General features: G+C 41.5%; 1 protein-coding gene across 10 annotated transcripts in view; it reads left to right on the plus strand.

The window, feature by feature from the left end:
- Positions 1–26074, plus strand: part of KLF12 (KLF transcription factor 12) — a 251827-nt gene that overhangs the window by 97656 nt on the left and 128097 nt on the right. For all 10 annotated transcript variants that reach the window (XM_064440736.1, XM_064440737.1, XM_064440733.1 and 7 more), the window contains one exon: positions 439–528. In XM_064440736.1, the coding sequence (XP_064296806.1) occupies positions 439–528 (90 nt within the window). The remainder of the gene's footprint in view (positions 1–438; positions 529–26074) is intronic.

The raw sequence follows: 26074 nt of genomic DNA on the forward strand, positions 1-26074 counted from the left end.
CTTCTCTGAATTTAAGCATATGCTTTCTCTGTGTAATACATAGGTACAAATGTTTTGATTGAAATTAAATATACCTAAATATACTGTTAAAAACCTGAAGCTATTTGACATCATTGGTCTCCTTTCCAGTTCTAAAGGAGGGAATTTATATGCGTGCACCTGCATGATTCAATTCAAAGTAAAAAATAATTTGAGAATATTTTTTCCCTTGTTGCTTACAAAGACTTAGCTCTCTTTAGGATAACTGAAAGTATAATTTACTATTTTAACAGAAGTAATAACTTGGTAGCTACTACTTGAAATGAATATTGCATCTTTGTTAACTTTATTTCTGCTAAAAGAAACTTACTGCTACAATATCGTAGAACTAAACCAGTGAATTAAACCAAGTGTTTTTCATCATTTTTTTGATTAACCTTGTCCTTTTTTTTGCCTTAGGACATCAGCGCCTTTGGGAACAGAATGCTAATGCTTGATGGGATGCCGGCAGTTAGAGTCAAAACAGAGCTGCTGGAATCCGAGCAAGGGGTAAGCAGAGGTTTCTGTGTGGCCTCACTCTGCAGCACGCTGGTGACCCTTTCCAAGCTTCCCTGCGGTTAGCTGTCCCTCCCACTGTTCTGTCATATTCTTTTCTATGTTTTTGTTCATTTCTACCATTTTGGAGCTCATTTTCTTGGGAGATGTAGCAGTAGGCATCTAGATGGCATTTGTGCTGGGAGCACAAAACAAAACTCTGGAAGACTTACTGAAATTATCTGGGATAGCTGAGATGCTATTGGTGTCATTTTACAATCATTAAAAAAGGTACAGTTTAAAAAACCAGGGAAGAATAATGGATTACAGTAAAGAAGCCAAATTCATGTATCTGAGAAGCCCCTATGTATCTTTGCTATTCTGCCTTCTTGGGCTATTTGCCTTACTGTGGTTGTTTCCTCCTTTATATGCTTGTGCTACTCCATTTTCTGTTTGTGCAAACCTGCTCTCTTTCTGGTGGAATACAGGAATACACTTGTTTATCATTATGATAAGAGGGCTAGAAGCTTTGGATGGTTAAAGCTGGTATCATGTTGACTGCTGAATACAGGACAGAGATGAATAGGATTTTTAATTTTTTGCAGAACAATTGTTTTGCATTGGAGTGGTAGATTTTAGGAAGCCTACTGTTTTGGACACATTAAGGGTATTTTCTTACATATGTGGTAATAATTACATCAGGGATTGCAGATTACTATAAGAGTTATCTGTATTCAATGGATTTCATGTTATTATGTATCTTTATTTTCTTGTGTGCATTTATGTTATCCCAAAGGATCCAAGCCACCTTACTGCTCTGAAGGCAGATGCCCTCAACAAGCAGAGAGCATAGTAGAAGCAGCAATGGTATTGCCATGCAGGGATAGGCTTTTGCCTCCTTCTGTTTCCTGCTATTTTCTCAATTATTTAATTGAGAATTTAAATGATATGGAAGAGAGGGAATTAACTTTCAGGATGACTTAATTTGGAAGACTTGCAAGGAGACATCAGTTATTCAGGACAGTTTTGAGGCTTTAAGTTTGAGAGAAAAAAACCTTTGATATTTAATGGAGTTCTTGCTCATCTCTCTGCCTTCTTGAGAGCAAGTATCCTTAGAAAATACTCCAGTACAGCGTAAGTTGAGGGAACATAGAAGTTGGACTATTGTATGAGCCACGATGATGAAAAGATAGATCCATTAGAGGTAATTTTTAATACCTTCTGGATGCTTTGCATTATGTCTTTGTAACATAAACCTTTCTCTATACTGTTCAGAAGACAAACACTTTATTGGTATTTGCCTTTGTCTAGTTTAAAATAAATTCTATGCATGATGTATATTGCTGGGTCCTTTATGGAGAATACTTCCTTTAGCAAAGTGTGATTTGATTCTGGAAGACCTATTTGGTGTCTAGGAACTGGAAGGAAATTAACAATTTATATAGTTTTTTAATTTCCTTAGGGTTTTTTTAATAAAATTTTACAGACTTCTGTGTAAGCAGAAAATGATGTCATCTTTTTCTTTTCCAGTTACTGAGCTATTGGACAAAGAGCTCTGTTTGATTTGGGATTTTATGGGCTTCGGTACTAATTAAGTAGTGTCTGGTCAAGAGTCTCTGGCACCTTTATGACTCTTCATTAGGGAACAATCAATAAATACAAAATGAATTCTCCAGTTCACTAACACAGGAGCTAACCATCAGGATGGCAGTTTTCCAGCAAACAGCTTAAACTCTAAAGAGGAAGGTGGTTGAAACAGATGTTTAGCATGTGCTTCAGAGACTGTTTTGAATATGTAGATGTTGGTAGACATAACAGGGACAAGTGTTTGAAGGATGTGATTACCAAAAACAGCACGTGGAGCTGTTTGGGAAGATGAATATCATAACTGGGAAGCATGGAGTGGGAACTAAAGTGCAATCCAAGTAGTATGAATTTGAAATTGCAGTGTCTGTCTGTGGTGTTACTGTGCCCAAATTCCCTAGAGTTGCACTTCCATCGCAGCGTATGCATGTATAGGGAGATGTGATTTCTACTTTGAAAATTTGCAAACTAAGATGGCATTTTGAGTCTTCTGAAGGTAGTAGCCAAAGCTTCACCACTTAGAATGCTGAACACCAGACAAAATTAGGCAAACTTTTCCAAAACCGATAGGAAGACAGCTGGGTTTTATGCTGTTCCTGCTTGGTATCTGCTGTTGGCTCTAGGTTTGCTGCAAGGGCGAAAGTGAGACATGGTTTAATGGTTATGAAAATAAGGTTTCATCTGTGGTTAGGGGATCCTGAAAGCTGTGTCGGTTGTGGAAGATTGAAACCAACAGAGTCTGGAGCACCAGCAGCCCTTGACCAGGGTGGTGAGCGCTGAGCGATTGGACTAGAGAGCACTGAGTTGCCATGCCTCGCTAATGAGGCTTTGGAGGAGCTGGGGTAATATAACTGATCTTTTGTCTGAGAAGGGCTATGGGACCACTTTGAATTGTCTCCTGTTTAAGTCTGAGCCCATATTTCAAATAAACATCATCTTGATTTGTAAATCCAATCGTGGTGAAGAACCTCCCACAGCTATGCTAGTAGTTACCTGTTATTGTTGTGAAAGCGTGCACCTAATTTTTAATCTGAATTTATCTAGCATCATCTTCCAGCCCTTTCCAGTGGCAGCAGAATTATTCCCTCGTGGTGCTGCGTGATGGTCTCGCTCAGACCTTTTGGGGCCAGGCTGTACAATGCGTGGTGAAGGGAGGGGGATTGCTCCTCAGGTTGCTCTTGCAGTGTGGGAGGCTGCCACATGGGATAGCTAAGCAGCCTGATCTTGGCAGGTCCTCTGTATTAATGGTGATGGGTGTTTACAAGGCAGTTACTGCAAAACTTTACTGAAGTTAAGATTAAATTAATTGTGGGTTCCAAGTATATGTGCCTACTTTTTGTAGGGATATTGAACACTTTCCTGCAGGGCATGTGAATAAGTCAGCGAGAAAATGTGTTTTTTTGGTAGTTGTCCCGTGTGGTTCATGACCTCCAAGGTGGGATTCACAGAAAGGACCTTGCTGGGGGAATGTGGATATTGTTTGGCCATGGATGCCTGCAGTGCTGTGTGGGACACCCAGCCGGTCCTCCCTGCTGTCCCAGGTCTGGCGGTGTTGGTCTGATGAGAGAGCAGCCAGCAGAGGAGAGTTTAATCTCACCCTGGGCAGTTGTGTGGAGGCAAGCGTGTGCGCTTGGAGAGAAGCAGGCTGGAGCTGGTGTGCCTCGTTGCCTTTGTGTTCCCTTGGTGTGCTGTGAGTTACTGCTGCAGGTGAGGCAAAGGTGCGGAGATTTCCTCAGGAGTCGATGGTGCCAGCACTGAATTACTGGCAAAGAGCTTGGGCCAGAAGGAATCCCTGTGATTCTGAGTTTGCCTCCAAGACCACAAAGAGATGAGCGAAATGCCTACGTCCTTGCTTCAAATGGGAATTGTTCTAGGGATGTTATGGTATGATGCTGGCTTGGTGGATTACTTCAGCACATGACAAGATCATAGGGTTTGAATCCATTTTTACTTCAAGGTTTCAATTTATTTCATAATTTGATGAGCTTAATGATTAAACAATATGTGTTTATCCTAGGACTTTATTAAAAGCCTTTTTCTTTTTAAATTCATCTGTCTTTTTATGGTTTCTGAACCAGTAACCCACCAGCCTATTGACTCGAGCAGTAGAAAATACCGCAACTTAGCAGCCTTGGTAAAGTGAACAATGGTCACTGCAGTAATGTGACAACATAGAAATAAAAAGCTAAGAAAAAAGTAACATTCCCCCTTCTTTTATAACTACTCCACCAAAATGAAAGCACAATAGGAGGAAAAAGAAAAGATTTTTTTACAAACAGCACCAGTTTTTAACCTTAAGTTGGTTCTTCGCTTACCTTTTGTGGCAAACGGCTATGGTGAAGTAGGCACCATCTGGCCATGTGCATTTCATTCATCAGAAATTAATCTTCCCTGTACTGTTCTGGGTACTGTACTGGTTCTTGACTACATGTGGTGGTGGGAAGTCACCCATGATGTAGATGAGAACCAGGACAGAGCAAATAATTGAGCCAAGACCAGCGTTTTATGCTGTGTTTGGATACCAAGCGAGGCAATCAAACCATTTATATTCCCATGTTGCTTTTGGTTTTCCTATTGGAGCCCTCAGTCTTTGTGCAGGAGAGGTTAAGCCTAACATAAGGTTCTTCTCCACCATCTGTGTGTGACCTCCAGGATCTTTAAGTTTTTTGTTAGGAGATGTTTTGTTTTTGTTTGATTCACCTGTGTCCTCCACCGTGTTTGGTTGCTATGTGTCCAAACCTGGGCTGATACTTTGAAAAGTTCTTAAGAAGTATTCTTAAATAGCATCTCAGTCCTTACACTGCAGAAGTGTTACGTATCTAAAGCAAGTGAAGGTGGATTTAAAATGCAATACAGCAAGAAGGAATAAGCGAACGAAGAAAGTGTAGTCCAGCTGAAATTCTAGGGCAGCCCTGGGAGAATGAAGCTGTGTGAGCTACTCGCACTGCAACCCAGCCCAGTCTGTAGCTGAAGCAGGAAAGAAATTGGAGCTGATGCCTGTTTTTCAGCTGTGCCCCATGCACCTGTTCCTTTGAGCCTGTGACTCAAGAGGAGAGGTGGGCAGGACTCAGGAGCTACAGCCTGTGTTGATGCAGTGAAGACAAACCTTTACCAACCCAGGTTTAAAAGACACTGAGTTCAAACTAGCTGGTTGTGGGAGAAAGGGATTTAGGCAGTCTGAAAGGGAAACATGCCTTATGAGATATAGGTTACTAGGCAAATTTGGAACAAAGAAGTATTTACAAGGAAAATGGATTTTCTCTTTGCTTTGGAAAAAGTTAAAACAGTTCTGCTTTGTTTTATCGTCACCAATTTAGAATAGTGTAATGATTTTTTAGAAGGCCATCAGCATTAGCAAGAACAGATGCTTATTTTTCCAGTGAACTACTGTCCTTAATTTTGCACAGGAGATTTAATGCAGACTATTGTTTGAGGCTTCAAGAAGACACAGTGCTGCTTTAATGACTTTATCACAAATGAAAAAAAGACATTACATAAAAGATATTGCATTGCCCTTTAACAAGGCTTCGTTATTATCTCCCCTACTGTGGAACAGGAGCTAGCATTGCTAATAAATTGGTAGAATTACTTTAGAAATGTGAATTTGCTTATCATTTAATATCCTCCGGTGACCTACAGCTTTAGATCTTTTGGTCTGCAGTAAAATCTTTGTATGTCAGTAACCAGCTTCAGAGAAGGATGTGAGGAAGGTGGTCCCTCCCCACATAGATGAAGGTGGGGTACTTCAGCAGGGAAAAAAAAAATAATTAATTCTTTGGCTGTGCCAAAAACTGTTCTGAAAAGTAATATTCCTCATTGTAAAACTATACAGAGGCTGGTTGAATTTAAATGGTAATAGAGACTGGGGAGTAAATTTGTTAGCTGGTGGCTACTATCAGGAAGTTACGATGGATAGTGTTGACTGGCTTCAGTGTGAAGTCTCAAAGTCTTGCTGGCCATTGCAGGATGTGGGCCAATTTCTAAATACTGGTAAATGTGTCTGACTTAGACACGTGAAGTTACACTTTCTCAGGTATTTGCAGAGTTGGGCCATAAGCTTTTGTTAAAAGGAGGTATGAACGTGGAACTTGTGTCCCACGATTAATCTTGAAATACAGAGAATAACTAACCTCTGATTTTCATCAGCCTTTTTGATGCCAGATCTGCAATCTCATCCGCGCCTGCATTTTGTCCCCTCAAATCATTATTTGAAGATTATATATCTTATTCACCTCCTAATTCTGCTTGATCCATCTCCGTTCCCATGCCTTATCATAGCTGACTTATGAAAAGAGTGACTGAAATGACAAAACTCTTTAACAAGCCAATATTGTTCTCTGTGTCTTTCATCTCCAGCCAAATTATCTTGTCATCTTGTGTCTGAAGAATGCCATCCATGCCTATGTTATTATATATGTAAACATGTTCTACCTCAACCTGGGTAATAGTGACAGAAATTTGGTTTTGTTTTGTTTTGTTTTTCCCCAAAGGTTTCAGAAAATACTGAAATTTAGTTGAGAATAGTATCAATAGCAAAGCTTGCTCCTTGACCATATGGGGAACTGTTTTATGGTGATTCATGCAGCTTACATACATTCTTTGTATTATTAGAAGAAAGAGCACTTCTAGTATTTGCTGTTGTAATTTATGAATCTCTGCTTTGTTCATATATTTTTTCCCCCTGAATTACTTAATGCTTAGCATGACTGATTTGAGGAAACAAATGTCATATGGACAGTGCACATGTATCAGTCCCTTTTGGATAGAGGTATTCTTACTTTCTGTTGGTTTTATTCATCTTGCAATAGATGATACTCAGGGTGTTATTAGAAATACAGCTGATATGATTCATTAGTTGCTTTACAGTGCCATAAATATATAACATTCTTCATAAAGAGATCAAGGTCTGATCCCAAAGGCCAGTAAGGACATAACCTACAGGGCATGATGCCGAGATGTGTCAGATGTACCTAAGGAGGTACAGCTGTGTTCCCTGAGCACTGCTGAAGGATATGCTTGCATCCCAGAAGGGTGCAAGACACATCCCAGAAGGGCGCACCACAGCTGCATGAGTTGAATTAATTAAGCCAAGTGAAGCACTTCAAGCTGATAAATACTGTGGGTGCTGTTTCGTGTTAAGTGGAAGCTTGCATGAAGAGTAAAAGGTAGCCAACTCCTACAAAATTACTCTCAACCTGCCATTCCTGCTGTATCCATTGCCAGCGACTGAATGACATCGAGGAGAGTTGGGTCAACGGATCGCTGATCCAAGAAAACCCAACAGGAGAAAGGGAATGTCTGTGTTCATCCTGCAGTCACGCTGTTAGGAAATCATGGATATTTTCTATCATATGGGGAGGGGAAGGGTGGGAAGATGACATGTGCTGCTTTTGACTAAGGCCTGTAGTTAGAGCAGGTTAACTGTGTCTGAAACTACATCCTGAGACACCTTTACTGCTGCTGGCGCCCAAACTGCCTACTTTGGGGCATATCTCTGCACTGCTGCCTTGCCAAATACTAATTACAGTGTTGCACGTGTTCCTTGCTCCTTTTGAAGTCAGCCCTTGTCTAGAATAGAGAGCTAAGGGGGTTTTGCACCATGGCTGTAGATGTGGTTTATTTATTTGGGATTTTTTTTCCCCAGGGATCAGACACAAAAGTGCAAGAGAAAGGTAATAGATTTAAGGCTAATAGGAAATGATAGCTTAACCAGCTCAGTCAGCACACTCGCTGTCACGCTTGCCAGGCAGTCTTTTTGCCAAGTTAACCTAGTTTACAGATAGAAAATGCAGGTGGGGTTGTAAGATGTATGATGCTGTCTGAAAGTCTTGCTAAGAAAAGGATCCCAGATCCTCTGAGGCTTAATTTACTGACCGCTGTCAGCCATTGCTTCTCTTTCCAAGGTAGTTAAGTTGTCTGTTATAGGGCACTGCAGGGAAACGTAGTCCTTATCCTGTCTGGTATCGTTTGCTGTATATGTGGTAGGAACAGGGAGATTTTCAGTTGTGGGTGAGGACTTCGTTGCCCTAGGCACTATACAAATAAAGGGTGATCTCTGGAGATCTTGGTGTCATTAATCAAAAGTTGTGTTTCGACACTGTTTTAATGGGCATCTTTAGATAATAATGATTGTGCGTATTAGGAATGTAGTAGCAAGTCTAACAGGAGGTGAAGCAGAGAAGGATCTCTCCTCCAAACAGCTCGTGTTTAGCTAACAGTGCCATGCCAGAAAGAGGTTTCCCATATCTATAATGGTAGAAGGGCAGCAAGAAGATTATTTCACTTACTAAAAACCTATATTTTTATGAGGTTGTATTTGGTAGAGAAGGGTAATATTTTACCTGCAAGACTGGAAAGAGTTTCAAAGGGAATGTGTGACATTACCCAGATATTAACATAACTTAATATTGTTACAGTTCTGTAGAAAAAAATCATAGTTCCACAATATATCATGGGTTAAATGCATGATTTGATAATAGCTTTGTGTGCTTATATGGACTGAAAAAATAATGTTGGCTCTGGGAGAAGGAAATCAACCCTTTGATTTGAGCATAGTGGTGAAGTGTGTCGTTAGATCATAGTTTGGTTGCCTTCTATCCCCAGTCAGTTATTTTGTGAGCTCACCTTGAAGCCAGACTGCTTTTTGATGATGTATGACCTCTCAACTTGCTCTGCTACCAGAGCTTATGATGGGAATCTCATGGAAGATTTATTCAGCTGAGAAACTCTAGCCATAAAGAAAAACAAGCGTGGTACATACAAGCTGTATACCTGTTGGTTACTGTGAATTTCTAAATCTACATTTTGGGTTGAAAATTGTTTGTTTGATAGAGATGTGAAAGGTCAACGTTTCCTTTACTGCATTAAAAAATAGTTAAAAATGTAAAAAAAAAAAAAAAGTTAAAAATATTTAACCATCTGAGTACGCTTATGTCATTCCCCCTGGCAACCCCAGTTCTGATGACTCTTTGTGTGCTCCATGTTGTTTCTTTTGGGAATCCTATATCCACAGCTTAACTGTAATTTTGATCTAGTTTGCAATCGTAATTGAGTGGCGGATTTTTGCTCTTTGCATCCTGCCAGAAAGGTATTAACGCTACAGTCACAGGAGTGCAGAGCATGCCATATATCAGCTGGTATACAGCGCTGTGGTCTAAAACCCTGTTGCACTTCTGCACTGAAATTCGACACGTTTCTGTTATTTTGTGTCACAGTGAAATGCAATTCTAAGATACAGTAATGTGAGATTTAGACTTTATGCAAAACAATTATTGGCATCTAAAAAGCAGTTACTCTTCTGATGCGGTGACTTACCTGGTAGGGCATCTGAAGTTTAATTCAGGTTGCAACTGCAGTGAGATTCAATAGGTTCCAAGCAAACATAGTCCCTCACCGATGAAGGTGAGCTAGGTAATCCCGCTTTTATTAACAAGAAAGCTACCTTGAATTACCTCACACTTACCTCCGTGTGTGATTATGTATATAGATGGGTAGTGCAGACCTGCTGATGCACGGTAACTTCTTCATGGTTTGGAGTTCCTTATTTAGAATGTTTTCCATTGAAATGTCTCAATGACATAATTGTGAATCGCCAAATCTTTAAATTATTTCGCTAGGAGAAAAGTTAATCATTCCATTTCATCTTGTTCTACTCACTGGTGAGTTCAATGGATTTTACTTTTTTATTTAAATGCTTATTAGAGTAGTGACTTCATTATGATGGTCTGTATTTTGTTCAACAGTGCTTGTTGGTACGTTCAGAATGGAAGAGAAATGGAATTGACTGGGCTTTCGTCCTTTCCTTTTGTTTTGGCTGAGGGTGAAGCGAAATCTTCCTGTGTTCCTGGTTCTCACTTGGATAATTTCTATACTTTATGTCTTTAAGGACAATGAGATACTTGAAGTGAGAAGTATTCTGTAAGTGTGTGGTGTTGTTATATTTTATTATATACTGGCTAGCTTAAGAAAAATAAGCATAAGCCAGTACAACTCAATAATTTAAAGTATCACAGAACAGCGGCATGAGACAAATGCTTCTGTGTTATGATAGTACCAAAATTATTCCAATCTTTGTTGTTTGTTACGAGAAGGGATTACTTCTAGTTTTCACTTGTTTGTTGATGTTCTCTTAACTCTTCTTTTCTGTTTGAGGTTGCCTTATAAATAGTCTTTTTAATGTATATTTTACTCTTGTTCTGTCTCCTGCTGGGAAGTACTGAGAGCGCTGTATATTTTTTAGCATTATTGGCTTTTTTCCTTATTTCTCCCTGTGGAGATGAGCCCTTACATAAATTACTTTAAGGATCCTGTTTTCTTGATTTTTATTTTTTTTTTTAATTCCCTTTCTTCACCCTACTCCCCCACCCCACCCCCTTGTTTCACACTGGGAGGATGAGTATTTAATAAACTGTTATTTAGGGGGCATCTGCTTTCACAGGCATCCTTTTACAAATGTTGTTATTGCTTGGTTGCATCACTTAAACACACCAGAAAATCATAGGAACCATAGGCAAAAAAGTCAACAGCGATTAAAGGCAGTGTTTGACCTTCCCTGCTTGCGCAGGTTGCTGCCTGCGCTTACCAAGGATGGAGCCCAGGCAGACGAGGACGGGGAGGCCCATGGCAGCTCTGTGTGGGCCACCCGTGCGATGGAACCCCAGCTCATTGGGGTGGGCAGGGAGCGAGGGGCTGGCAGAGGAGGAGAGGCACTGGGGATGCCATGGAGGGAGGACAGCAGGTCTTCCCAAGTGAGGCTTGTTCAGGGAAAGGCTCATGCCGGATCAGCCTCCCCAGCACTGTCTCCTCCAAATGCTTCCACTCTCCTTATTCCTTGGTGGGACACCAGCCACACGGTTGTCACCTGTATCCCGCCTCCTTAGGCAGCTCTGGAGGTGTTTGTAGCCTGTTTTCTACATTCATAATTTACACCAGAGATCTATATTGGTACCAAGGCACTGACTTTGGCTTCGATTGTTATCTGTGATGCTGTGTGTCACAGCATGTCATTTCGGTAGGTGAGTTACTGGAAATTCCTTAGCAGTTGTATGAATTTGTCCTTGTAAGACAGCAGCATCACCCTCTCCTGTCTGGGTTACAGGTATGCTTGGTTATGTTTCTAATACCGTTGGTGCCCTTCCGTGATATTTGCCACTTTCTTTGATAGCTTTTTGCCAGATAGATGGTTTGGATACAGCTTGGTTGTATTCTGTCTTGGCAGTTCTCAAAAACTCTGTGCCTGGTGGCTCTGAATGTTTTCTTGTCCCCTTTGCTGGATTTCTCTGTTGGTTTTGCTCTTTCAATACTGAACAGCTGTTTGTGAACAGGAAGGTGTAAACTGATAAAAGATCAGTTGTGGGCTTCTGTTTTGCACTGTGGAACAGGGAATTCTTGGTGAGGACGTACAACTGTTGACAGAAGAAGGAAAGGTGGGATTAGGTACAGTGAGCAATATCAAATGCTTCACCCTGGCTGACTCTGTGTTGACTGTTCCTAGTCACCTTTTCCTCCTTCATGATGTCCAAAAGTGTGTTCCCAGAGGACTCACTCTGATTTTTTTTCTGTGGACCAAAGGGAGGCTGACTGTCTGTAGTGCCCCAGATCACCCTTTTGGATTTATCTGAAGAGGAGCGCACCATTTGCTTTCTTCTAGTCATCAGGGATCCCCCATGGTCTCCAGGACCTTTCAAGCATTGTAGAGAAGGGTGCTGCAAGACCATCAGCCAGCTCTCCCAACGCCTGTGCATGCAGGCAGGTGGGTCCCATGGGGTTTTTTTAGTCTGAGTCTTCTCAGGTAATCCCCAGGATTTGGTCCTCATTCATGACTGGTGGTTCTTTGCCTTGAACCCTGTCTCTGAGCGTGAAGGCTGTGCTGGTGAAGGCTGAGGCAGAGAAGGCAGTGGAGTACCTCAGCCTTACTGGTGTTCGCTGTCAATAACTCACCCACCTCATTCTGCCACCAACCCACGTTTTCTGTAGAAGTTCTTGTTGTTGCCTTTGATTCTCCCTGCAAATCTGAACTCCAGCTGAGCTTTGGGTTTCCTGACACTGTCCCTGTGTGCCAGTGTGGTATTTTTGTGTTCATACTTAGTAGCTCATCCCTGCTTGCTCCTTCTGCTATACTGCCTTTTTGCAGTGGAGCTCTACCACATGTTCTATGTCCGCCAAACTGGTCTCCTGATACTCCTTGCTTTTCTGAGTAGTGAGATGCACTAGCCTTGCACTTTGTTGTCCTTCAAGATCTTCCAGTTTTCCTGTGCTCTTCGGCCCTTTTAGAGCTACCTCCCGTGGGATCCTGCTTGGTTTCCTGAAAATTTTTGCTCTCCTATCATCAAGGGTTTAGATTGATCTAGACTACATCTCTGTTACTGTCTTTCTGTCCTCACTCTCTTTAGGGTCTCAAACTGCATTACTTAAAGGTTATTACACCAAAGCTACCGCTGGTTACCACAGCTCCAACCTGTTCTTTCTTCCACGCAATCAGTGGTCATTTCGGTTTTGTCCATATGGGGCTTTATGAGAACACCAGAGTGACCACAGTGGATCAGATGAAAGGCTGTTCTTACCCATACAATGGCAGCTCATAGCACATGCCTACAGAAAGCACAAGCAAAAAGCAAGCATACAGCAGAGCTACCCTGGTACACTCTCCAGTACCTGTCAGTGTGCAGACTGGGCACCCCGTGAGCTCGTATTGACCTTTAGTGTACTGCAAGTTGTCACTGCTCTTGGAGCTCCACGGAGATTTTCCTGATAACCAGAGGTTGTGGTGTTGGGTTTGATCTGTAAAACCTTAAACCATCTTGCACATGCCAATTGCCATCCTGAGACTAAAATAAGAGCTTAAGATTTAATGATACAGATGGCAGTGGCAAAGAGAGCATTTCCTGTGATAGACTCCTGATTTATTTTCCCATTAGTCATAGCAGAACAGAGTTGTGGATTTTTAGGGAGTCCATGCGATGAGGCTTCCGGGGAGGGCAGAAGGTATGGTGTTGAGAACACTGTGACATGCAAAAGATGTTTTGTTCCTTTGGCTATTGTGTATTGTGGAACAGTGCTGTGTAATAACTTCACGGGACTATAAACCATATATTTGATAGGGTGCTTAGGGTTTGTATGCTAACATGCTGTTGCATTGTTGAATAAAAAGCAGATAAAATACTAATGTCATTAATTGCTTTCAACAAAAAAAGCCCCTGCGGAAGTAGTAGTGGTCTGGGCTGTGGTTTTTATGGCAGAGCATTGGTTTGGGAAGCTCCCATCCACTGTTCATTCTTCTGTGGTTGTGCCAGCTCAGACGTGTGCAAGGATGTACTCTAAACCAGAAAAAGAGGAAACAAGCTAAAACACCTTAAAGAGTTTTTCTCTCTGATTTCAGGTTATTTCACAGATCCAGGTTAGGTTGTAGGTATAAACGGGTTAAAGTGTTAGACCTGCAACATCCACAGTTCTGTGCAGTCCGCAAGTTAAAACATGCTGTGCAACCATGGCACAGAAAACATTATTGATTGTCATGATAGAAAACTTTGAAAATACCATATTGAAAAAGAGTAGAAGCCAAAACTATTCTGGTTGGCTTCTGAATAGTATTCATTTTTACCGAATAAACTAAAAAAAAAAAAAAAAAAAAAAAAAAAAAATCCAGAGTGGCAAGGTAAGTATTCCTTACCTCTGCTGTTAGAAAACAATTCATCGTTTGGCTCACTGAAGCTTGAGTTTGTTTCCTTTGTTGCTGTACGTGTTAGCTTTCGTGAATGGATTTAGGCTGAATGACTTGTCTGGAACATGAAATACACTTAAATTTTTTTTCCCTGAAAAACCATTCAGAGTATTGGTGGGATAAAGTGGCAATTTAAGAGAGCTGTTAGTATAAAATACACATGTTGTTAGTATTGAATACACAAGCATTAATTTATTCCTGATTTAAAATTCCATAAATACTTCTAGCCTACCCAGGAGTACTCCTTGAGTTTCATTGCACTTTCACTGCCTAGATTAGGACCTTACTGTTATCAGAAAAGGATCAAATATTTATCAAAGGCTGAACAATAAAGTAGCTGGCTTATCTAGAAATTTGGTAGATTTAAATGAATTATGGAGAAACACTTGCGGCTTCCTGGAAATTGATATTTGCAAGTTCCTGGCTGCAAACCCCAAGTTAAAAAGAAACAAACAGTGCTCCAAATAAAGTAAATCCAAGTCACATACAAAGAGCATTAAATATCTGGTCCACAGTGGAAGAAGGCATGACATGGGCTTGTTCTTGAAAGGTACTGAATATTCAGCAGAGAATGTAAATATCTGCTTAGTTCTTAAGAACAGGAGGTGTCTGTTACTTGCTCATGGCACCGACTTGGGGCCAGTGTACCATGCAGGAACCTTAAACCTATGAAAGTTGCTACCATGATCTCTACATTGAGTTGTGTAAAAGTCTTTAAACTAATTGGAAGAAATCAACCCGATGAAATTTCCTCGCTTTTTAAGGCAGAATTAATGTATTACATGTCAAGTATGATGCTTGTTCTAAATTTCGTTTTAATTCTACTATTAAACTAATCCATTTCCAATACATCCTAAAATAGGAGATGTTTTTCTGAAGAAGTGAACTTTAAATATTCTTTATGGACTGATTTTGTTTATATCAAATGGAGGGATGTTGTGAAGTGTATATGAGACAAGGTTTATTGCTGATTATGTACCCTGTTTTTTTTAGTATGTTCCTTGATTCCATTCAAGTGATTTCTAGAACCATATAATCTCTAAAAAGATACGGTTTTTTGTTGTTAACCAGTAGTTAATGGTGAGTGCAAATTACATCAGCAAACGTTGGGAGCGCATGCTATGCTAAAATAACTGTTTAAAAATTTTGCACGTAGTATCAGTAGATGGATTTGCCTTATTCATTTTAAAATCAGGGAGAAATCTTTCTCCCAAACAGTAGGTTTTCTTCATCTGAAAGATGCATGGCATAGGTCAGTAACTGAGCCACAACCAGTGCTCTTATATGTTTAGGAGTTGCTCTTTACGTTGGGGGTGTGTTCCTGACCTGCAGCTCAGTCCCCAGCTCCACCGCAGAATGTGTTTGCCAGAGAACAAGGTGACTGTGGATGCCTACGGATGCCAGATGCAATTTAATTAAAAGCCTGTGTGAAAGAGTAGGGTATGGGCAGTAATGGCATGAAAGGGTGAAGAGGAACTGGTGGCGTTCGCAGTCCTTGCGAGCTGCAGGGAGGCACAGGGATAGGAATTCAGGGTGGGGATATGTTGCCATGCCTACCAAGTAATTTCTCTAACAGGAGGAGGCTGGTAATGAATAACTGCTGAGTGGGAATTTTAAGAGAAAAATATGCCCTGTAAAAAACCAAAAAGTTATGTTTTTCATAATCAACCTTTGCCATCCCCGATATGAAATCCTGTGCTGGCAATCTGTCCATCAGAGCTTCCTGCTGTCCTGTACCAGACCCTGCTGTGCCCATCTGCTGACCTGGGAAGTGCTCGTCTGCGGTGCGGTGATGGGTGCCAGTGCTGAGCCTGCTGCTGCAGGCTGACCCGAGCCCTGCGTGGATCATTCCTCGAGCAGCTGCAAAAGTTTCACAAGTCTGTCTTCCCCTGGTGACTGTTTCGAGTCTTCCTTTTAAATCACTGACTAGCACATTTACTTTTTGTCTTCCTTGTCTCTCCTAACACAGTGTGAAAACGCTGAGAAGAACTTTTAACAATGGCATTTCTTACAAGTATTTATTTCTAAACCCTGATTAGCCAGGTGCCCTGGAAGTTGGAGATGTGCTATTTGCGTTTGGTCTGTAGCTCTGTAAATCCTTCTGACTTTAAAAAGGAGGGGGGAAAAAAAGTTAGTGAAGCTTTATATGAAATGCTGAATTTTTGTCTTGCTCATGCATTGCAGGAGGAATTAGCAGCGCAAGGCAGTTGCATTGCTTCACCTCCAATTCCCTTAAAGCATTGTTCAGCTTGGACTGTGAGCTGTGTTCAGACCAGTACTCCCACCCCTAGGGTTTGTGCCTATAGGGTATGAGCCACCTCTGGCATCGGGAGCAGCCAAATGGTGTTAGTAGGCAGTATCTCTGGATAAATCAGCCCCTGCTGAGCTCTGTGCTGCTGCAGCTAGGCTGCTGCCTCACCCTGGCATAGCCAGGGATCTCTGCCGTGCGCTGCCAGGCCCCTGGCTTTGTGCTTGTGCTCCTCTGCTGCCTTCTCTCAATTTCCTGCTCCTTCTGTAGCTTCTTTTGCAGACATGCAGACCTCAGGGCAGCAGCTAACAAGATTCTTCCACCTGTTTGTGCTATGTTTTAAATGATGACCTCTGCTTTTTCTGGCAGGGTGAGGTGTTGCCTTAACAACTGGCTGAGAGCATGGTGGCTTCTCTAGACTTGTGCTACCAGGAGGGCAAGATGAGTGCTCGGCAGTCTTAAGATTTAATAGTCCTCGTAGTAAAAATCTTACCATTAGTTGTAGTGGAGGCTGGGTCAGGCATTGGAAGAGGTTGTCCCATTCCTTTGCTCTTCCCACCCCCTCCTTTCCCTGACTCCTCAACCCTGAGCTGACACTGGTACCGGTGGGATTACTTGGTGAGCCAGTCCAGCTTGCCAGTCTGGCACAAAAGAGCCTGGGAGAAAAAATGACGATAATTTTGGCTTTCTGAGGAGTCAAGAAGACTCAAAGCAGAAAGGGTATGCAGGGAAAGAAGAGAGTGGCAATAAATGCTTGGACATGTACTACCCTAACTCATGGGTTGTGCTTTTAGTCACGCCATGTGAATGAAACATGTGGTTGAGGCTTTGCCGTGCAGTTTGCAGGTGCTAAACAACTGAACAATGCAGGCATCTTGACTCCAGCAAAGTACAGCTAAGCGACGTTATGTGAAACAACAGAGCCGCACAACAGCACAGCCCTCCCTGGTTAGGATGATACGGATATTTCCCTGCAACCCTGTTTTTCTGACAGAATCTGCTGCTGGGGTTTTTTTTGTTTTGCTTTTAAAGCTGTTTTTCTGAGCATGAGGGAGAGCGTGTGCTGAAGAACAGCACTTTTCAAACACTGTGGAGAGCTGTGTCTGAGGCTCATCCTTGGTAGCACCTCTGTGTAGCCTGCACCGTTTCTGGTAATGGAGTACATCAACCCTTTGAGCCATACAAGGACTCACAGGATCAAGGCCTTTCTTTATGAGTGCGATGCATCTGCATGCTAGAGATCTTGGGAGCATGTCATGAGGCAAAAAAAAAAAAGGCAGTGGCACAGATCTGTTAAGATTTATTGCATCATTATCTCACACGAAACAGTAAGATCGTCCTGGCATGACTGAGCAAAAACAATGGTGTGAGAGTATCATTATTTATTTTGACACCCTGCTGATTGCCCCAGACATTTTCGGGAGCCAAGGCATCCTCAGCAGTGAGGTCCTTTATTTCACATAGTTTCAGAGATAGCATTTTCAAGGAGGGAAGCTTGATCTACGTCATGTTTCCTTCTTCAGTATTTTCCATAGATGGAATGTGTTCACCTGCAAGTTAGACTCTGTAAGTGGGGAACGGTTTCTCCTCCTGGCTCTTGTTTGCTCCTATAAAACCTGACAGAAAAGCCCCAGAGCAGGTGACTTACAAGCTTACACTGAAGAAACATAAAGACCGATCCCATTCCTTACAGACCCAGAGGAAAAACAAACTCCACGCAGTACATTCCCCCTCTTCTAAGTGTAATGAACCAGCAGTTACTGCTGTCTGCAGGAACAACAGGAGACTGCATGGCTCAATCTTAAGAAACAACCAATGACATAATTCTGTTTGGTCTACAGTCATAGGATTATTTTTTTGTGAGCATTATTAATGAGTAATAATCCAGTGTTAATATAATCTTAATACGTTTCCCAAGAAAGGAACGCAAAGTGAATAAGCTCCCCAATTTTGTATGAGGAGCTTCGTAGCCTGGAAGTGATGCACCAAACATGAAATTACAATGTTTTAACTTGGATAGAGCCTGGTGCTAGTGGAATGGCTTAAAAATGAAGGTCATTGGTTAGTGGCGGGAGGTACTTGATGAGATCAGCTTTTAAATATCAGTGATCAACATGGAAAATACTATTATTGGTTGGACATTGTTACTGTTTCATACAGCATAAAGGTTTTGAAGCATTTGCAGCATCCAGGGTTTTCAGTAAGAGCTTTACTGTGCATAAGACTGTTCCCATTCTGCATTTCATGTTCTCAGTATTTTGTTTCTCTGTAGCACGTTGGTGTATTTCTATAGATATTTCCTAAAATTCACTTATCAATTTGCTCTAGGCAAAAAGTGCCTAAACTGAAGCTTTCAAAAAAAAAAAAAAAAGCCCACTTCATATGAAATATAGATAAATGTATTCATTATGGTCCAGCTTCAGTTAAAGGCTCAGTCTAATTTTGAATTCAGAGTGTCTCTCATCCCAGGTAAATCATCTAGTTCATTGCGCTACCCACCACTTCGTGCCTGACCTTGAGGAAGTAAAAGAACTTCTCATCATTCTCATAAGCTCGGGGTGGGAGGGTGGGGGCAGAGAAAAAAGAAGGTTGAGCTCTGCTGGGCCAAGGAAAGCACTTTTGTCATGAACGGCCTGAACATCTTAATCTGGTCAGATTTTAGCTGGAGAACCTTATCTGGGTTCAGTTGTCAGGGAAGAATGTATGGAGGAGAGTTTATCTGGGCTAACCAGCCTCTAAGTCAGTAAAGAATTCATAGACGGAAAATAACTTCTTCCACTGCGCCCTGATAAGAACAAGTCTGTCCCTTTTGCAAAACACAGGTATTTGTTTTATTGTTCTTTCTGGGGGGTGAGATGAATGCTGCACTAGATGGTGTTCAAATGAACTTTGTGTCCCTACTAGGAAAAATTAGCTTTACATCTAACGTGTGGTCTCATCTATACCATGTTGTACTGATCCCTGTGTCACGCTTCCTAAGTCTAAAAATAAAAACTGGCTCAAAATCTAACCATCATCACTGTGTATTTCTTAAATCCAAGTGCAGCTCTTGTCTTTTAATGTTTCAGACCCAGAATAAATGTTCTGTAGATCTGTTACCCTGGTTGATGCCTTGGGTGACTTCAATGATAGCCTCATTGGGAGGCAGTGGGGCAAATAGTGACTGAGGGAGTACCTTGGTCTCCAAAATTACTGTTACTGCATGGTAACTGCTTGAACCCTCAGCAGTTTTGTTACTGGGAACATGACAACATAGATGCTTTACAACCCATTCATTAGATTTGTATCCAAATGGCATCTGAGTACGCGGCGTAACATTTTGAGTGGCAATATCCACAAAGAAGCTAAGCTGACCCTCAACAGAAAAACAACCCCAAACCCTTGTTACGTGGGCATATGGTGAAACATACTGTGCATTAAAGCAGGTTTAAGTCTGGTTGTGTGGAGTGAGATGGTAGTGGTAGCAGGCTGATTTATTCAGAACCACTGTAATCACCACAGTGAGTCAAGTTCACTCTTGGAAGATAGGAGGTCTTTACCTCTTTGCCACGTCTATTTTCCATGCGGCATTTAAAGCAATGTGATACACGTCTTACTTCATAACCTGGCATCTTCTTTAAGGAAATATCGTTTCCCAAGAGAACTGCTATAAAATAACCCATTACCACCAGAAGAGCTACATTTAATGTGCGGCCAGTTTGCAGTCATCATGGTATATGCGCAGTAAGGGTTAGTTTTCCCACATGCAATAGGTGTTATTGCCTTGTCACTCAGTATTGCAAGTTCTTTCCGCAAGTCTTCATAGATGGAGAACTGATGTAAAGAATATAAGAGAAGTCTCTGAAATGTGACTTAAAAACAGAAGTGCCACATGTTAAGTGTTCTTTAAAGGCCCAAGAATACCGCATATTAAATAACATGACCTTTTGCGGCAATCTCTTGATTTAATTAGCATCGCTCTTCTCACTTACGCAACTGCTGTATGTCAAGTGGCAAGTTCTTTCTCAGCACTGCACTGTTGAGTGCGAAGCCCTTTTACCTAGGAAATGGCACTTCCTTTGTGCACGTCATGCTTTGGCTGCTACCTACTTCCATTTTTTCATTGATTTGGTGTTCAATTAGTTGGAAAGCATATTTTAAAAATATTTTCTATGTCTACTTTGAAATGTTAAAAAAAAAATCTTAGAAATCACAGGATTAGATGTTTTCTATATGGAAAGTGCTAGTGGGATTATTGGCAATTTCTTTAAATAGGTGCATTGTTCTTGGCAAATACATTGTTTGCGAAGCCAGTAACACTACCAGAGATCATTTGCTGTACAGCTAAATGCTGCGAGATTGTTTGGCGTTACCTTATTGTTCTTAATTGGAACTATATTGAACTTAGGATCTGCAGAGATCTTCGTTTTTCTCTTTTAATTAAACAATAATACTACTTTTTCTGACCTGCTTATTGTGCCTGCTGTTCCTTGGGGATCGTTTGTATATAATGCAGCTTAAATTAAGCCTTGTGATTGACTTTCCACTGTTAATCAGGTATTTGTCTTTAATTTCTTCAGCTTCTGAAGTGTAGAGGGAAGGGTGCTCAGTGCCTATTCTCCATCGTCCTCCTTTTCTTCCACCCACAATTTATCATTGGCATTATTGCCCCATCTGCTTTGGGCCCATTTACTTTGGTGGGTGTGTTTTTTCATATCTGTGGAGCCTCAGCCCTGTGGCACTTTCATGTAGGGGGAGGATTTCTAGAGAGGAAGACTGGCAGGACGGTCTTCTGTGCCCTGCTGGGAACAGAAGCGGAGCTCATGAAGCCAGAGTCCTCTACACTGCAGGGTCTCAGCTTCACACAGTGTTGAGGCCTGGCTCGAGGGTCTGTACAGCAGTGGGGCATTCAGTAAACCTTGAACTCAGGTTGTGTCTCCTACGACATGAATGAGAAAGTTTTAATATTACTGCAGGTGGTTGAGTGGCATCTTCCAAATAGAACAGAGCATCAAGCAGTCATTGGTGACAGTGGACTAACAAGTACAACCTGTTGTCCCATTCACTGATGGCCATTGATCATGAGCGCTGAAGGAATGGAGAACTTTGTACGAGTGATAGTGTGTGATCATGTAAATTAAACACATGGGAGAACACTTCAGGGACTGTGGCATAAGAGTTGTCTGTGCGTGGTCCTGCTGATCCCAGTGGGATTACTGGCAGAAGGAGGCACTGCTGAATGTGAGTTGATTTTACAGGACTACCAACCACCTGGGAAGACGTCATTGTCCTAACCCTTTTGCGTTGCCCTCAGACTACCGCCGCATCTCATCATCACCATTCCATGGCATAAACTAGTACTGCTGCCAGCACGCAGCATCTTCCCACCTTGTCTTGGCTGCGCATGGTTGACCCCAAGCCGCTTCCCCATCATCAAAAGAAGTGTTTCTAGTACATCAGATTCAGGAACTGATACACAATAAAAATTAATGCTTTTTTTGAGGGAAAGAGGTTATTTTCAACGTGTAAGTTCCATGGTGCTGCTGTGTAAGCACCTACAGCAGCATGAGTGAGGAGGCAAGTTGAGGACAGGAGAGAGGTGGGATTGCTGCGCCTTCTACCATCAGGGTTTGTTGTCAGTTTACGTTGACCTTGGGAGGGTGGTGTAGTGCAAATGCTGCTGTAGAAAGATCAAGGTGATAAGTCAGTTACTTAGCTGTGGTGCTGCCTGCTTGGTACTGATGGTAGCTGGACCCCTTATTGTTATGTGAAGCTTTTCAGCCTGTAGCTGTGTTCTCAAGTATTTCTGATTTTACAGCTTGCATAAAACCACATCCCTAGGCTTATTAAAAAAGTAATTTATTTTTTTGGAAAGAATAAGATCAAGCAGAAACAAAGATTGAAAGATGTAAGGAAGAAGAGGGAAAGCTCAGCTCGAGATGTTTTAAATTGCTAACTTAATTTAACATTACTTCTGAGCAATAATCACAGATTTTCCAGGGTCCCTGGGAGGATGATTGTGAGCCAGCAATGTGCCCTTGTGGCCAAGAAGGCCAGCGGTATCCTGGGGTGCATTCAAAGGAGTGTGGACAGCAGGTAGAGAGAGGTTATCCTCCCCCTCTACTCTGCCCTAGTGTTGCCACGTTTAAGGACAGGGAACTGCTTAAGCAAGTCCAGTGGAGAGCTACGAAGGTGATCAGGGGACTGGAGCATCTCCCTTATGAGGAAAGCCTGAGAGAGCTGGGTTTGTTCAGCCTGGAGAAGACTGAGGGGGGATCTTCTCAATACTTATCAATATCTAAAGGGTGGGTGTCAAGAGGATGGGGCAAGACTCTTTTCAGTGGTGCCCAGTGACAGGCCAAGGGGCAATGGGCACAAGTTGGAACAGAGGAAGTTCCACCTCAATATGAGAAAAAACTCCTTCCCTGTGAGGGTAACAGAGCAGCGGCACAGGCTGCCCAGGGAGGGTGTGGAGTCTCCCACCCTGGAGACATTCAAAACCCACCTGGACGTGGTCCTGTGCCCCCTGCTCTAGGTGTCCCTGCTCAAGCAGGGGGGTTGGACAAGATGATCTCCAGAGGTCCCTCCCAACCCCTACCATTCTGTGATTCTGTGATTTCTGTGGACTTTTGTTTGAGGTAGTAGTGCAAAAATAGATCCTAAATCACTGTTCACACTCTGGACAGTCAGATAAAAATACTTTTTCCTTTTTTTTTTCTCTTCATTTTGCAGTTATAATGTATTAAAAAAATAGAGAAACTTTTCTAGAAAATAGTTTTGTTATAATTTTTTTTAATCTGAGCAACTCCGCTAACAGGTTTTTCACAGGCAGATGCAGCTCATACTAGGTAAGCACCAGCAGCCTTCACTTTGTTCCCTGGAATTCTCTTCATATCTTTTTTTTGTGGGTTTCAAGTTACATCATTCGGTTCCTGCTTAAGACATTGCCTGTACTTCTTTGGACAGCAATCATAGTGATCATCTTCAAAAGTCTATCATCAAATACTTGTTGAAAAAATTTAGTGTTGCAATTCAAGCCAGTAGGGAAAACTCTTCTGACTGATTTTCTGTTTAAAAGTTATTGACAATATGAAATATTGTCAGAGTAAGGAACATTTTCAGTTACGTCCTATTTAATTTCAGAGGAGCAGTCAAAATGTCATAGTTAATTATGAAAAATCTAATTTTCAAGTTTGATTCCCTCACCCTTCTCAAGTCCAATGGCTCATATCTTAGCAGAGGGTAATTTCTTTCTTAATTTATATGAAATAAGTAAATTGAGTTCCGTGCACTTGGCTGTGAGGGTGTGTTTTGGATGTGATCTTAAAAACTGAGATCCTGTTTATTATGTGTGGGTGTTAAAGATCTCACTTATGCTATATGCTGTTTGCAAGTTGCTTACTACCTTCTGCCCTTTGAGGTGACTACATTTCAGCAGTGTTATGTGTACATAGTTGCAAAATATTTTGGGGTCCTTCAGAGCAAAAGGTCCTCCGCATGAGAGTGTTTGTTATACACGTTTATTGTGACTGTTGCTGTAGCGTTCTACATAATTTGTTGTTGTTTATTGCATGCATATTTATTACTGCATTAATCAGCTAGTCTCAAAAAGTAGTCATGTATTTAATATTTTGAGCTGGCATGACTTAAGTTTCATCCAAACTTCTACAATGATGCGAAAAAAATTTTGCCATGAACTGCTCACTTAGTGCCTTCAGAAAGTGTGGCGGTGGTTGTGGGGCTCAGTTCCTTGCTGGGAGCCCTGACTTACTGGTGGAAGTTGAAGATGTTCAGGACAGAGTGGAATAAAATCCATGCAATGTCAGGCAAGGTTTCAGTTTGTTGGAAGTCCAGGAATTTGCCCTTTTCTGTAGCATTTGTGGCTCAGTGTTCTTTGGAATTCCTCAAAGTCAGGTGCAATACCATTTATAATAATCTGATTGGGGTGGGTTAGTCCATAATTTGTAATAATACCCAAAGAAAAGCATAATAATAGGCTAACGTGGAGCTAAAGACAGCTTGGCCTGAAGATATTTCCATGGCAACAGAAGGGTCCCTACAGATGTCTTCCTTCTAAACTTGATGCTGTTTATTAAAGGCTGTCTGTAGTACAATCTGTAATTATCATTAGGTAAAGAAAGATTGTGAACGTGGGTGGACTGCTTGGCTGATGCTCTCTGACTGATTTGTTTAGCACAGCTTTGAAATACAGTTACAAAAGAATATTAAAAACGTGAGATCATTTAGCAGTTTCTGCAGGTAAGCTGAGACTTAATTCGAGACACTTGGCTAGTAAGAGCGAAGTACCTGAACAACAGTATGGGGAGGATAAGGAGAAATGTTTTCAAACTTTTTCAGCATGATGACTATTAAAGATAAAAGAACTTCTAAAGCATGCTGGACAAATAAAAAAAAAGGTGAGCTACACATAGGAAGGGAGGTAACGCACATTAAAATAAGGTTTTGTAAATTAAAAAAAAGCTTCTGTAAGTAGAGGGAGACAAAGGAAACTAAGACTTATCTGAAGGAGAAGAAGAGAAAATAATGGATGACAAGTTGGAATACGGATCAACCTTTCTTGCTTCTGTTGTTCTGAAAAAGGTTAATTGGGGTCAGCTGCTTAGCACAGTTGAAGCTAAGAGCAAGGTGGTAGGAACACGGGGCAGAAAAAGGAAAGAACAGGTTAAAGGATGTTTTCATGGGTTAGATGCATTCAGGTTTGTAGGCTTAGCAGGGAGTTTATTCAAGCAACTAATTGAACCAGCTTCAAATTCATGAGCAATTACTGTGTAAGAACAATAAAGGACAGGTGAGATCCCATAAGAGGGCACACAGAGAGCATGTTCTTAAAGTGGAGAAGGAAGGTTTTGGAATTGCAGACTGATAAACCATATTTGGTACCACGAAAGATCCTCAAAAGCAAGTGGCCATGGATAAGTGAAGGCTGGAATTCTTAAGATAATTTTGTAACAGAGCACATAGTTTTTAAGTCTCCTAGTTACAGTACTGAGGGCAGAAACAAACGTAATGATGGAGTATAGTGAGTTTGTGAAATGGATTTTATGAAATGATTGCTTGAGATAGTGACTTAGTGACCCTGAAGCTAAGCTGGGGTAGGGGAACAGTCTGTTTCTTCTTTACTTCGGTAGGGCTTTGGTTAGAGTCATATATGACATCTCAGAAGCAATCTGGAGATTTACAGTGTGTGTATGATTCTTACTATGTGGATGACTGCAAACATACAGAGTAACTGGCGATGGTATGCTGTCTGGCAGAAGGATATATCTAGTGAGGTTATGAATTTGTGAATGGTAGGATACAGCTGGACAGAACCACAGGGTGACAAGAGTGGCTGAGGCCAGCAAGCGGCTCTTGAGATCATCTGGACCAAGCCCTTGGTCAGGCAGGACCACCTGGAGCAGGTTGCTCAAGGCTGTATCCAGTCCATGCGAGGATGGAGGCTCCACAACCCCTCTGGGCAGCTTGTTCCAGCGTTTGACAGCCCTCACAGTACAGGAGTTCTTCTCTTACGTTTAAAAGGTATTTTCTGTTTTTCCCTTTGTGCCATTGCTTTTTGTTTGTTCACTGGGCACTGCTGAGAAGAGTCTAGCTCCATCTTCTCTACTCCCTCCCATCAGCTATTTTTGATACACTTTGATGATAAGATCCCCCCGAGTCCTCTCTTCTTGTGGCTAAACAAAGCCTGTAACCTTCAAGCTGGACTGCAAGCACTATAGAAAATGGGATTAAAATCAGTAAACTAAATGTGAGATCCAGAATCATTAAGAGGAAGATCAATGCAGAAAATGAGGAAAGAATTTTACAATGGAAAATTAAGTTTTAATTTATAAAATGTTAATAAATGCATAGCATGAATTAACTGAATAGAAGAAGCATTCACAGGTAAGTGTTTATTCTAGAAAGAAGAAATAAATGATAGTGTTCGTATTCTTAGAAAGGTTGTTTTTAGGCAGCACAATAAACGTTTCTTATTAATATTCTCTGAGGCTGTGATGAGAAGTTTTAGTTTT

This window comes from Phalacrocorax carbo, chromosome 1 (assembly GCF_963921805.1).
Source record: "Phalacrocorax carbo chromosome 1, bPhaCar2.1, whole genome shotgun sequence".
NCBI classification, from domain to species: Eukaryota; Metazoa; Chordata; class Aves; order Suliformes; family Phalacrocoracidae; genus Phalacrocorax; species Phalacrocorax carbo.